The sequence below is a fragment of the Psittacula echo genome (genome assembly GCF_963264785.1).
Source record: "Psittacula echo genome assembly, chromosome: 18".
In the NCBI taxonomy this organism is placed as follows: Eukaryota; Metazoa; Chordata; class Aves; order Psittaciformes; family Psittacidae; genus Psittacula; species Psittacula echo.
The window spans coordinates 4983355-4997302 of NC_137754.1; the positions used below are offsets into that span (position 1 = coordinate 4983355).

The 13948-nt window shown below is 43.8% G+C and overlaps 1 protein-coding gene across 1 annotated transcript; it reads right to left on the reverse strand.

The window, feature by feature from the left end:
- Positions 1 to 4742: 4742 nt before the first annotated feature.
- NFKBID (NFKB inhibitor delta) lies at positions 4743 to 13188 on the reverse strand (the record flags this gene model as incomplete). Its single annotated transcript, XM_080631651.1, has 8 exons — positions 4743 to 4814; positions 5244 to 5408; positions 8816 to 8932; positions 9278 to 9444; positions 9846 to 9897; positions 11490 to 11636; positions 12048 to 12201; positions 13163 to 13188. The coding sequence occupies 8 exons, from the start codon at positions 13186 to 13188 to the stop codon at positions 4743 to 4745; spliced, it is 900 nt and encodes a 299-aa protein (XP_080487777.1).
- Positions 13189 to 13948: the final 760 nt, after the last annotated feature.

Here is a 13948-nt window from a genome sequence, read left to right on the forward strand (position 1 = left end):
TGGGGACTGTGGTTTTACACATCCACTGTATCCAAATCAGATTAATTGCCCATGAACTATGCAAAGATGTGCTGCCTAACACAGTTCAGTTTATTCTTCACTACTCACACATTTTCTACATGACACTGTCACTACATTAGTCCTCCTGTCTTGTATGGTCAGGGGTATTGAGGTGTTTTGTTGTGGTGGTTTGGGATTCTTTTGCTGCCTTACCAAACACATGTAATTAAGCCCTTTTTGATACAAATAAATAATTTGGTACATATGCTGAAGCCTGTTCATTCCTCATGTACTTTTCTTTTCTGCTAATGATGCAGGATCCTGACCCTGTTTCTCATACAGGTGAGGAAGAGAGACTTTCAGCAACCTATACAGAGAGTAATTACTCAGCAACATGAAAGCAGCTTACCCTTTCCAGCAGATAGAGTCTGCAGCAGATAGTATCTCAGCACCCAGCACACTATCTACAGAGAAAGCTGTACAGTACCCTGCTCTGACGTGGATCTGCAGTTTTGTAGCCACTGTTTCTGCTCAGACTGCTATGATGATATTCTCTAGCAATCTTGCAGAGAAGGAAAGCTGCTGTTTTCCATGCAAGCCCAAGGCTTAGCCTATGGGTCATGCGCCAGAAAGGCCCCTCAGGCCTGCACAGAGGTTGAATCCAGTGCCAAACATCTTTGGCTGCTGATCAATACCAGCTTCTCTCTAAAGGCAGGGTTTCAGTGAGAGGCTGCTGTAGTTTGGCAGCCCTTTGTATAGTTTGATCTGTTGATATCAGGTTTTCTTCACCATTCAGTGTAATCGACTGAATAGGAGCTAAATGATTTATTTTTTTAAGTAGATAATGGGAAAGTTATCATACCTGAGGATTCCCTGTTTCTTGCATAAAGCCAGACCTTTCTAAGACTATGTCTCACCTCCTTTCAATAGCACTTGGTGAGGCAGACTGCCAAGCCACCCATTTCTCAGCTGAGTACCCAGCCTGGAAAGAAAGAAGCATCCCTCCGTATTAAATCCAACACTAATGAAAGAAAAAACCCAACTACAAGTTAGTAGGGAAGACAAATACATAATTTAAGTAACTGTATTGGTGAATGTACAGGTGAAAATGGTTTGTAAGCATTCAACAAGAGCGCTCATATTAACACGTCTTACAGCAAGGTTAGTAAGTATCCTAGTCTACACAGCAGTGCCACCAAAAAACTCTAGTAAAGTGTTACAGTCTAACAACCTATCTCTCTCCTCCACATCAGGCAGATATCTAAATCTAATACATTATCAGCAGGCTGTGCATTTATCAATATCTGTACAGCTATCAGTGGGCACACTGCATCTCAAAGATGCTCTGCACTTAGTGGTATGCAGTGGAGAAGTTGTGCTCATCATTGATGGCTGCTGTTTAGGCATGACCACTTCAGAATGGCAGGGTGAGCACGAGCACTACAAACCACCCTACATCCCATTCTTATTCCCACTCCTTGGATGTCGCATGAGCCAGGCAAAAAACCCCACTCCTCCAAGTGGGGCAAGCTGGAGGTCTGGTCTGGTCTCACCACTGAGCTTCCACACTTACAACAGCTTCCATTAAGTAAGTAGCACTATCCTCTATCCCTTGCCACCTCTTCCTATTTTTCTGCTGCTCTTCCTCCAGTTGTTTTGCAATCCCCTTGCCAGGGACTGGAAACATGTTTTAGACACTGATCTCCAGCTCTGTATCAATAGCTCCAGGTGACACACGCAGTGCAAGTAATAGCTTGCGGACTGTTGACATAATGATGTCTTGTTGACATGAGAAAGGAAATAAAGCCTTCAAAAACAACAGAGAAGGACTGTTCAAAGGTTGATTGTGCATTTTCTGGTTATGAGGAACATTTTCTCTCCCCACCTCCTTTGTCCTCGCAAAAAGGGAGGGGGAGTTAAAGGAAAGTAGTTTGGGTCACATCTCCGACAGAGTTGGCACAGCACTACTGAAACACTGGCATTTCATGAGTCCCTGCCAGCTGAAGTTCTGCCAGCCTATATAAACACATGTTTACACAAAAGTGAGGATCACCCCATTCTTACAAAAGCCGTGACTAACTCCAGAAGTAACCCACAGTTACAGAGAACATTGAAGGTTCTTATTTTCAGCTTCTTTTCCAATTGCACAGAGTATTTGGTCAAAAAGATTTGCTTGCCAACTGACTGGTGACTTTTCTATGGTGCCACTTAAGAACATTTGTTTGGTGATAACAAGCCTTTGTTATTAGCAATTTATCCAAAGCCACAGATAGGAAGAGATAAACTGTGCAAATAAAGGGGTATCACATGCTGCCAGTACTGCTGAAGTTATAAAAGCTACAGCTCCCCTGAAACAGTCATCAGAACCTGAGGGGTTAACTGTGAACTAAGATACTGCTCAAATCGATGAAGTCTTAACATTCAGGCCACCTTTGAGCCTTAAAAGGGATTTTCTTTACACACAGGCCAGGAACTGGTTGGCTTGACAGGGAAAGGTGCTTTATATGCATGGGGAAGCAGCAGCCTCCAACTGTCTCGTGGATCCAGGCCAAAGACAATACGAACGTTGTTCATTGTTGATTGCGGCTGGCTTCAGAGCAGGCCTCTAATGCATGAGCTTTGGGAAGCTGAACACACATGTGCCCGTAGAGAGAACAAATCCTTCCTGGGTCGGTCATGGGTTCTTCCGTCTGCAAATCTCATCTGTCAACTCTGAGTAACAGGCTGCCAGGGTGATGCTTTGAATGAAGCCACAGCCATTCCTCCCCAGACCGATATTTTCCCTCAAGCCCTGGAGATGGTGATGTTTACAGACTACAAGTCACTGATGGTGTTACTCTGTATTGAACATCCAACAGCAGGCAGATACAAAAACGAAGAGGTAAGCCACGCTAGTGAACAGCTCAGGTACTTTCTTCTCTTGCTGCAAAAGGATTTCTGCCATCTCATAGACATTTCTAAATGTCAAAAAAACTTTATACATTTTCCCTAGTGCATCACATGCCACATGCTAGTCACAATTTTACAGTTTTATTGCTAGCAAGTCCAAGAAATGGATATTTCATTTATCATTTTGCCTTGACGAACAGCACTAACTCACTGATGCAGTTATCATTCAGGGCTTGCTGTAACATCCCTTCAAAGTAATAAAGCACATGCTTTTGCTGGCCTATGCCCAGATACATGCAAATTTATGCAAACACATGCAAATACAAGTCTGCTTTTTATTGTCAGCGGATGTTGGCAGGTTTGTAAATATGATGTAATGAGAAGCAATAGCAAAACAGCAGAGATGAGGTCTGTGAAAGCTGAGATCTCTGCATTTCTTAGGAACTTTTGTTCAAGTCTGCTAAACAGTTGTTTAAACAGTCCAGGTCTGGGAGTCTGACAAGTGCTTCAGAAAACCCTTGTTCGAGTTAGTCAGTGAGGGGATCAAGGAAGTTACAGCAGTGATTTCAGACATTTGCCCTTCGTCTTGGTGTTTAGTCCTGTTAGAAATAATAACTTGTGCAACACTGAGAAATCAGTGAACTCTAATTCAGAATGTATACTGAAGGTGAGACACCCCCTGTGAAGGGGTTGTCAAAACATGGCTTTCTCTTCCATCAGGCATCTACCTTCAACCCTATTGACCCAGCAGACATTGTTGCCAGTTGATTGCACAGCAATTCACAAATCATTTCATAGAAAGGATAAGAAGAATCTATTAAAACGCCCCCTTAGATAATAATAGGAACAGAAAAGCCCTTACCACATTGCACTCTGACCCTGCTGCGTACATGCGCACACAGCTCAAAGATTTTCTACCCTGTCCATGCCTAAAAGCTGTTGAAGACCCAAAGAAAGCCTTGGTCTCTTGTACAGGCATTAGCTCAGGTGAGGCGTCAGCTCCTCACTCTGAGGTGCTTCCAGAGCTGCTATTTGCCATCAGAGCTTGAAACTTGGATTGGATCAGATGACTCAAAGAGGAATCCCTTCACTGGGAAGCACTTGGGAGCCAAACAAAACTGTACTGCTGAGAACCTGCCCCGCTGAGAACCTTCCCCATGTAGTTGCACTTACAAGCATCTCTCTTCCTAAGTGGGGTGGCAATGGACAGCTGCTCCAGCTTTCTTCCACAAAGTGCTAAGAAATGGGGTAGTAGCAGCTTGCAGAAACCCTCTCTTGGAGCTCTTGAGTTCAAATGTCCATTCACTCAAGTAAAATACAGCCATGGATGACTCCTCAAGCTGACATGACCTCTTCCATCCAGTCTTTTCCTCCCCCTCAGGTTCCAGCATTCCCAGGCTAGCAGGCACAGTGGAGGTAATTGCACATCAAAAAGGCTTCAACATTTCAACCAGTACCTCTGTTACAGAACCTAACAAGAGGCACAGGTTGACCATGTCTGAGAGCAGTATTTCTCAACCTTTATAACCAAACTACTGCCTTGTGTTCCTTCACCACTATGGGTTTCAGTTGCCACCAGATGAACTACAGGTTGCTTATTTATGTAACAGCCATTTGCTTTGCTTGCCTCTTTGCTTGCAAGCAATGCTTGAGGTTCATTAGTATCCTGTTAACAAAATATAGTTTTCAGACGTTTGAAAGCTCATCTTCTGATATGTTACTCACAGTCCATAGGTTGAGAAACACTGTCATCCCACCCTGATTTAAAGACCCTAGGAGCAGGGGTGTTTTGATTTTCCTAAGAGTGCAATCAGCAAGCTGAGGTTGAAGTCATTCCAGAAGCTGCAGGCAACCTAGGATCTGGCACTTTGGTGACAGGAAGTGAATGCAGATGCAACTTTCCCTTTCTTCAGCAAATGCCTAACCTGCCAAAAAAATGTAGAAGTTTATAACGTACCCTCTGAAACTGCATGCAGACACCGCAGTACATACATGTACATACTTACATGGATTTATATGTGCGACTAAATACACATATAAGCACATCAGAGACTGCAATGAGCTCCAGGAGGCTTTTCATACCTGTAGGCATGAAATCCAGTCATACCTTGAGCTTTGCTACCACTGTGGAAGAACTACCCATTGACACCTCCCTGGATGTATTTGGACTGCCAGCTAATGCCTGCTTTGTGCTCCTCGATTACAGAGTTAGTGCAGTGGGGAATCCCCAAGCCTACACCATGCAACATCAGACCCATGTCATGACTTGTCCTCCCTGTTCCCCTAGTAAGGACAGACAGCTGTGGTGTGCACAGATGTGTTTGGAAGAAGCAGCAGCAATGTGGATTATGTACCTGATCTCCAGCTTTTCCAGAAGGAGCCATGTGGATTGGCTGATCGTTGTCTAAATTTCGGATGCTTGGGTCTGCCCCATGGTCAAGGAGCAACTGGACAATTTCCTTCTGGTTCTTGTCACGAGGCAATGCGGCTGCCATATGCAGAGCTGTGTTGCCATGGGCCTAATGCAGGAGAAGAGAAAGAAAAACAAGGGGAGAAAAAAAAGCTGTGCCACCTACTCAAGATTGTCCTAGAAATGAAGGCTTGAGAAATGAGAGGTGAAGAAGCCTCACATTACTTCCTGGGAGGTGAGAGAGTGTCCCTGCTCTGTCTCTCCCATGTATGGCTGCTTGTGCAGGAGATTTATGGATTTAGGTTTTTTTCTCTCATACAGCACTACAAATTGGGGGCCTTGATGCTTCAGGTATAGCTAACCAATAGACCTGTATCATGCATATTTATCCAGGAAAAACAATAGGAACTATTTCGCTGGGAAGCATTTCAGTCAGTGTAAGTGACACAAACCACATTATGCAGTGTTACCCATCACACACGTACTATGCAAGGATTTACAACAGCAGACTCATTTGTGCTTCACACAGCTCCACTACTCCTTTTTACAATCACTTGCAAGTGCCAGAAAGTTGCAAAGGGACCTTGACACAAGGGAAAGCCAGTCCCAATAGTGTATAGGTTATACACAGGGCTCAGACTGATCTTTTGGATACAAGGCATCTTTAACTGTGCAAGTCCTCCCAGGCCACCAAACTCATGGCATTAAAAAGTGCTGCTCTGAAAGGTACCATCCTGGTAGTCCAGCAGCCCATGTCCCTCAGTGACTTTGAACAGGGTCCAAACAGGGCTGCGGGTGGCTTGGCTCCGCAGCAGGCAAACTAAATCATGCTGGGCTCCAAACCTTCTCCTGGTGCCTTCTAGACAAAAACCTGAGTTTTCAGCAACAGATTTGCACAGGAACAAAGGACAAGATTTGTTGCGAAGCCACAAGAGGGCGCAGGGCGGAGGATGCAGCGATTCGCTGCGGAGAAACTCTGGCATCACCAGACCGTGTAGAAATCTGTGCCCCTGCCTAGTCAGGTATGACTGGTAACGGCTTTAAATGAGAAAGACCTAACAACAAACGCATAAGGCAAGGTATTTTTAGTCTGCAAGAAGTCTCATTTAGGCAGCCGTATACTTTTTTCCTCTCAGAAACAATCATACGCTTGTAATGAACATGGAATGGCTGGGCACCAATTGCGATGTGTATAGCTATTCCAGTTGTTAAAGGAATCCATATGATTTTCAGGCCCTACTTACCACTGAGACATAAGGAACACTGAAGCACAAAACAAAATAGCAAAATCTTAGCAGTTGTTCTCAACCAAGGCATTTTTTTACAAGCCCTGGACAAGCAGATCCTTGTCAATTTTATCATCCCATAGAACTAAGGGATGGTTACAAGCTCTTTATAGGACTTCTTGTTAAAATGGAAACATCTGCATTTGTTTGCTGCCTCTTTGTGGCAGGAGTACTTGAGAGCTTCCAAATCCAGTCATGAGGCTAAGAAAACAAGGCAGTCTGGCAATGTCTTGACTTTTATAGGGCTTATGTGAGACAATGGTCCAGAGCATCAGTATATGGGCTCTAGGAATATTTCATGGTAAAAATACCTCAAAGGCCTCAATGCTTTTCTTCTTGTGAAATCCGCAAGGAAATGGGTTTGGAATGAGACACCACATCAAGCAGTGGGTGAACCCAGGGAAACCAGAACACGACTCCCAGCATCTCCGTTTTCTTGTCATCTTCATATTTGGAAGAGCTAAAAAGCCAGGATGGGCATCAGACAACCTCGCCATCATATTTCTCACTGTCCCAGGCAGCTCACCAACAAGACTGAAGACTTTAAGTGATCTTATCACAGTAGGAAGCTCTCACAGGATTGTGATCAGAAGACAACAGCAGACTCCCATGGACAAGCTAGCACCTGCCTAACGGCTCTTAAAAGATACAGAAAGAATGTAGTGAAAAGGCAGCGTAAGGGCCTTCACTGCACAGAAAAACAGAAACTCAGTGTTATTACCCACAAACACAAAGAAAACATGTTTCCTCCAATCCAGCAGAGATCTGTAGGGGAAAAAAATTGTGAAGCTGCCCAGTACCTGCTTCCCAAGTGAGCAACTGAGTTGACAGAAAACATTAAGTCCCTTTCTGATGGATACAAGCATGTGGATGCTCTACAGAACACAAGCAAGGCTAAGGGACTGAAGCTGTTGAAATGAAAAGCTAACGCTCTGACCCTCTCAAAACAGAGATCCTTAGCCCTGTCCTCCCCTCTGTCCTTTCCTGCTTAAGGGTACCCTTCTACAGAAGCACCCAGAATCAGGCACTTATTCCTGCTGAGAGGGGACAGCTAGTCAAGAGGCGAAGCTCAGGCTGATTGTACAGAGCTACGTCTCAGCTAAAGCACAGGAATGTCAGGATTTTTGCTTAGAAGGATGGGTGAAGCTGATACATCTGCAAGATAGTGTCACTGCTCGGTATCTGCTCAGAGGTGAACTATGGGGCAGCAAGGGATGGGTGACAACAGCAGCACTGGGAAGGTTTTTAGCTCGCTTTATACAACCTGGGAATAGCTGTGCCTCCAGAAACCCTGCACTGAGGAACCAATGTTAGTAAAACTTCAGCTCAATAAGCAGCATTGGACAGAGTGCCTAAAACAGGGTCTCAAGCCCCTACAGTTAAATCTACTTGCCACAGCGTTTAGGCTTCTGCATACTCGGCAAGGATGCTCTCTTGCTTCCAAGAGCTCGTTTCCCCATGCTTCACCTGCATGGCAATGTCAGCCAGTGTTTCACTGCCCATAGCATGTGTCTGTTTTCTGTCACTGCTCCTGGCTGCTGTTCGGGCTTGGCGGGCCCTGTGTTTTGGTTCCCCAGGCTCCAACTTGCAAGCAGCCATCATAATAACCAGTTTGTGTCCAGGCACAAACAGAGCCAGAAGACTAACAACATTTAAGTCAGAAAAAGCCACCACGTCCCTTAACTGAAATAGAAGCTTTGTCCTTCCTATGAATGGCATGCTTGACAGGAGAGATTACTTGTTACATGGCTGCCCTAAACTGCTGTCATTCAGTATTACGTTGCTGCCAACACCAAAGCATTGCATCATTGCAGATCTGTTTTCTCAATCTTCAGCCTAATGTAGTAAAGTTCATGTTCCTCCTCAAGTAACCACTTCCCACATTCTTCCTTCTGCCTGGCTATCTCGCTCTTGCACTGTAAGCTTCTGCCTCCTGGGAGAGGGGTCTGCACACAAGTTGCAGTTCAGGCAAGGTGCTGCTTTCCAGGTGAAAAGTTTCTCTACTGGAAAATGCAGTTTCGGGTTAAAAAAAGAAATTTAAAAAAAGCTCAGATTCACAAACTGTTGCTCTTTCCCTCCAGAAAAAACATCTGTGGAAAGAGAACAACTGATCTCCTCGTGCTTCTGTCTGCATCAGCCTTGCATCACAGCGCAGCTCTCGCACTGCTCTCAGCATCTCCTCTGCTTGTGGATGTGCACACAAATCCTGTCCACACACGGCCTGACTCACCTTGTTGTTGACAAAGTCCTTGGACTTGAAAGCATTCAACTCCAAGAAGTATCTGAGCAGGGAGAGGTTCCCATCCTGCACTGTATAATGAAGAACTGTCTTGTTGCTTTTCACATCCTATACAAAACCAGAGAACAACAACAATGAAAAGTCCTGCAGAGCAACCTGTAGATACTATATAAATCAGAGAAAAGCCCAGGCAAGCTCTGCAGCTCACATAGAGCACCTTTTTCCCTTCAGTGGCCTTCACACTGTCCGGTTTCTGCTTCAAGCTGCAATGAAGTAACTCCTAAAGACAGCAACTAACTGCAACCAGTCACTTTTGAGTGGAACAGGCTTGGTCGTGCAGCCAGCAGTTAATTCTTTCTCCAGTTCTACAGTTTGAGCATAGTGCAAGTGTCAGGCAGGGCAAGCAGGAATTCCCATACAAAGAAACATCATATAATTGAGCTGATTCCTTACCCTGCTGTAGATGGAGGCTCCTGTTTGCACTAGGAGCTGAATACAGAACTCCAGCTCTTTACTCTGGTGCTGAAGCTTTTTCTGCTGTTCCTCAGGCAACATCTGGCAATCCTGCTCTCGGAGCAGGGCGTTGTGGGCCAGAACAGCACAGTGGAGTGGAGTATGCCCTGGAAAATCAAGTATGGGAGACCATAAGAACGGTCCCAATGACACTACTGATGTACAGAGAGGAAGAGAACGCTGGCTGGGAAACGCGTGCATCTCTGCACACCTGTTGCTAAAGTACAAGTCCTTCTCTGGTTTAAAAGGCACATGCTGGCTGTATAGACACTTTCTGGGGCTCTTCATCGTGTGCTCAGTTCCAATTGTGCACTGAATCACTGCTGAATCAGCAGCACCATTGATTTCTGTGGTACTTGGGCACACAGCAAAACCTTACCCAGTCAGTTTCTGAGGCCGCTCTGGCCTCCTAGCACATCACCAACTACAACTGAGCATCAGCCAACAAAATAGCCAGTGTTTGTTTTTATTTAATACTATCATAAAATATTTGTACAAAGGGTTTTACCTTCAAAATCCTTCATTTCTAAATCAAGAGGGAAACCTATTGACAGTATAACCTAGAAGCAAGAGAGAATTGGGAAATATTAGTTCAGCAGAATATTGTCCAAGCCAAAATCAGTAAAAATGAACAAAATCTAAAAACAAAAGGTCAGATAACTATCATTTGTCTACAGACTAAGTCCTTATTTGACACTAGATTTCAGTGCTTTGAATCTATTTCCTAACAGGAACATTCAGGGTTACACAGGATGATCATGGTCCCTAGCTTCCTAAACCCTGCCTAAGCATAGCATCCCATTAAATTCTCAGTTCAGAACAATAAAATCAAGTCTTCACCCCAGCTCAAAAGTGCTAGCCTCCTTGCTTCCACCCTGTATTAAGCAAAGGCACTGATAACACCAATTCGTATTTATTCTGAGTCATTCTTGACAGGGATAAATGAAAAACTCTCCGTGACATGTACAGCCGATCTTTTAGATAATGGAGTTCACTGATTTTGGAAATTATCAGACTGAATTTATTTACTGTTTCTTTTTAACGTGCAGCAGATGAGCAGAAGTGTGACAGGTTAAAACCATAGCTTGCTGCAATGGCTGCAGCAATGATGATGCAAACTCTATAAATGTCATGAAACAGTGGTCTAAAGGTGAGCATTGCCTGGATTTAGAAGAAAGTAAAATTTTTAACTCTTTAACTTAAGAAAATAATAGCTTAGATGTGAGACAGCCAAGTAGCTCCTTGTATATATTATTGCAGATAATGCATGTTTTAGTCTTGATTAAGTAAAGTCATTCACATTATAGCATCTTGGCTGAGAAGTTTTGCAGTGCAAGGACTCATCCAGAACCTTGCGGAGTCAGACAAGACACAGGACAGAATCCTTCTGCTGAAAGATTACCCAGAACGGTTAGGGCTTGTGCTCCATTTTCATAACAACAATATAGTATATACAGATCAAATATTGACAAGTAGTTCTGAGCTGCCTGATGATTAGAGATTAGATGTTTAATCCACTAGGAAAAAGCCCAATTAAATAAACAAACAAACCATAAAGCATTCCATGGCTTTGACCACATCGAGGAGCAAGCCTGCGGGCATCTTCTTTTTTCATGTAAGGAAAAAAGCCACAAACAAAGCACAAACCACCATAGGGCACTCTGGGAGATTTTGTTGGAATCATCCGGATGTAAAGCACTTCCCCTACTGTATGAAACACTTGTTTTCCAAAGAAGTCCCAATGTTATACATTAACTGCCTGCTCGTGACTTAACCCAGGGTGTGCACGAGGCAGAGCTAATGAATACTGGAGGTGGACTGCTAACTTGTTAGGTATCCCCTGGCACTTCCACTCCCACATCCTCAGAGGACCCATGAGCAGATGCAGACCTATGATCAGCAGAATTTATATGCCCCCCCAGATACACTAAAGCCATTTCCTCTGTAATAGGAGGCTGATTTAGCTACAAGTATAGTCTTGAAACAGGAATAACCTGGCAAGTTGATTCCTGACACAATGGAAAAGGACTTTGGTCAGCCTTCATTGCTTACTGACATCTTGCCTTCTGAGGAAAATATTGAAAGACATCAATATTGAGACTTTATTGTAGGTTTATATTGCTAGCAATTAAAGCATGAAAGCTTTTCCTACCTGAAGAACTTGGGAATAGCCGTATGTTGCAGCAAGATGTAAAGCTGACTGCCCTTTGTTGTCTACAGCATTGACATCAGCTCCTGCCTGGATTAAATCATAGACAATAGCTGGCTGCCTGGCAGTGACAGCCACCAGCAGAGGAGTCTGGAAAAAGTAGCACAGCAGATAAAATGTGAGTGTAGAAGCAGACGCTATCACAGAACAAGGAAAAGGGAAAGGCAGTCTGGGCTGAACGGTATCTAGAAACGCAACAACTGTGGTGCATGAACCAAAGACAAATTTTGAATCCCACATATTAGGACCCATGGTGTCACGAGATGAGGCGTATTTTCCAGGTCTCTAGAGTGTTCTTTGGCCATAATATGGATGACAACCCAAGTCTAGCATTTTGGAAACACCATTTAAAGGCACTTAAGCAAGTGTTATCATTGCCCACGGCTTCCTTTGCAGTAACAGAGACAGCTAGATCTTTCAGAGCATCAGCTGCTCTCAGTCACACAAAGCCCATGCCCATCCCAAACACGGCTGTTTGAAGGAGAAAGTGTTCCATATTACCTTTCCTCTGTGTTCCTTGACATCAAGTCTTCGCAGCAATTTCATGCGCTCTGCAGCTGCCAATGTATACGCCCTCATACCTTTAGCTGCATAAATATGTAGAATTCTAAGATAGTAAATAAAGACACCGATCACTGCTTGGTCATGAACCACCCTGGGAGCAAACAGTTTTTCAGGGTAGCATAGCTACTTTGGGGGTTTTATACCCAGTGTTCCACAAAACCATACTATAAGCCCCAAAGGTCTTGATCTTGACAGCACCTATTCCCATACTAAAGGCTTCCTACCTCAAAATAACTGCAGTGTTCAAGAGCCCTCAGCACTCCTGAGCTTTGGCGTGCTGTCTCCTTTCCACTTCAGCACTTTCTTTCAGGTGAGATGTGCTGTTGTGTTGGGAGGTATCCATGTCCTCCACAAAGCCTAGTGTTGGGGCCCAGCGTACCTTATTGTACGTATGTATGTATTGCTTATTGGGCTGATACGGCCTTGTATGCATTGGTGATAATTTACCATCTAGAGTAGCAAACAGCCTCTTCTAAATGGTGTATTTGTAAACAGCCTGTTAAGCTCTACTTCTTTATCAAAACTACTGGAAAGAGGGACCAAGTCCTTATCATGTGCATAAGACAAGGAGTTGTCACTACCCGTGGCAGTTAATGGGCTTGCTGCTGACATAGCCCTTACTGATGGGAAACACACTTCACTGCTTCACTTTGATTGTCTGGCTCTATGGCTGGAGCTGGAGAGAATTACACATAGCCGCTTGACACTTCCATTCCCCCCGGTCCTAATTGTGTGAACAGGTAGCTTTGCAATTCCCATCCTACAGGCAGTTGTGCCAGTCCCTGGGTTTGTTTCACTCCAGCAACATTTGATACTCTTCAGTCAGCAAGTGGTAGGGCAGTTGTTCCTTTCCTCAGGCTATTTCGGACTCCAGAGTCACACCTTGCAATTTCAGGAAGTAGAAATGCAACTTTATGGCTAGTCTGATTTTCAGTCAAGCTGACCCATTAGCTGTGGATGCACACCCAAACATCCCCAGATATGCCAATAGAGGATAATAGTGCTTGAAATAACATCTGAACTGAAGGAATGCTTCTGTGAGTAAAGATCACTTGAGTAAAGAGCGCTTCCAGGCCATGTTTGGATCATGGATCTCCTACTTCATCTGCCTTAATGCGCAAAATTAACAGAAAGTCTAACAGCTAATCAGTGGTTCTAGCCTCTACACCTGCTATTGAGCTAACTGATTGCTAAGCCAGTTCTGGGTTACCCTTTTGGATAGGAAATAAAACACTCTAGGCATATGAAAGTTACCGTAGATCTTTATTGAAAAAGATTTTGTCTCTCTAACCAGAACAACCCAGAAAGAAATTCTGAAACAGTTCATCATTGTTTTATATTCACACACAGAATTTACATACATTGGAGTGAAAGAAATTTAAGAGCAATGTTAGCAACCACAGGCTTGATTCACAACTGCATTACCCCAGTTTTACCTACTGAATGTGTTTGCACTTATAAAACTGGAGTAAGCAGTGGTGAACTAAGCTCCTTCTAATTAATTTCTTTGCTGGGTTTTTCTGCAAATGTAAGCCACTAATTTCAATGCACCTGAGCTACTGCTATTTTCAAACAACTTTATGATCACTTACATGATCTGTTGATTATATCTTCCAAATTTGTCAATATTAAATAACAAAATATGCTTTCAAAGTCCTCAAGACTTTCAACCTGAGCTTGCAAACCTCACTCAGGCATAAAGTGTAAGGTCACTTGACATATGGCCTGGGTGGCAACAGGAGTGCTGGGCACCAGGTAATAAAGAGTGCAATAAGTTATTTTGCAGTTAGTCTTGCAAATAATAAAATCACCTGAGGATCCTGGGCTTTAGAAAGCAG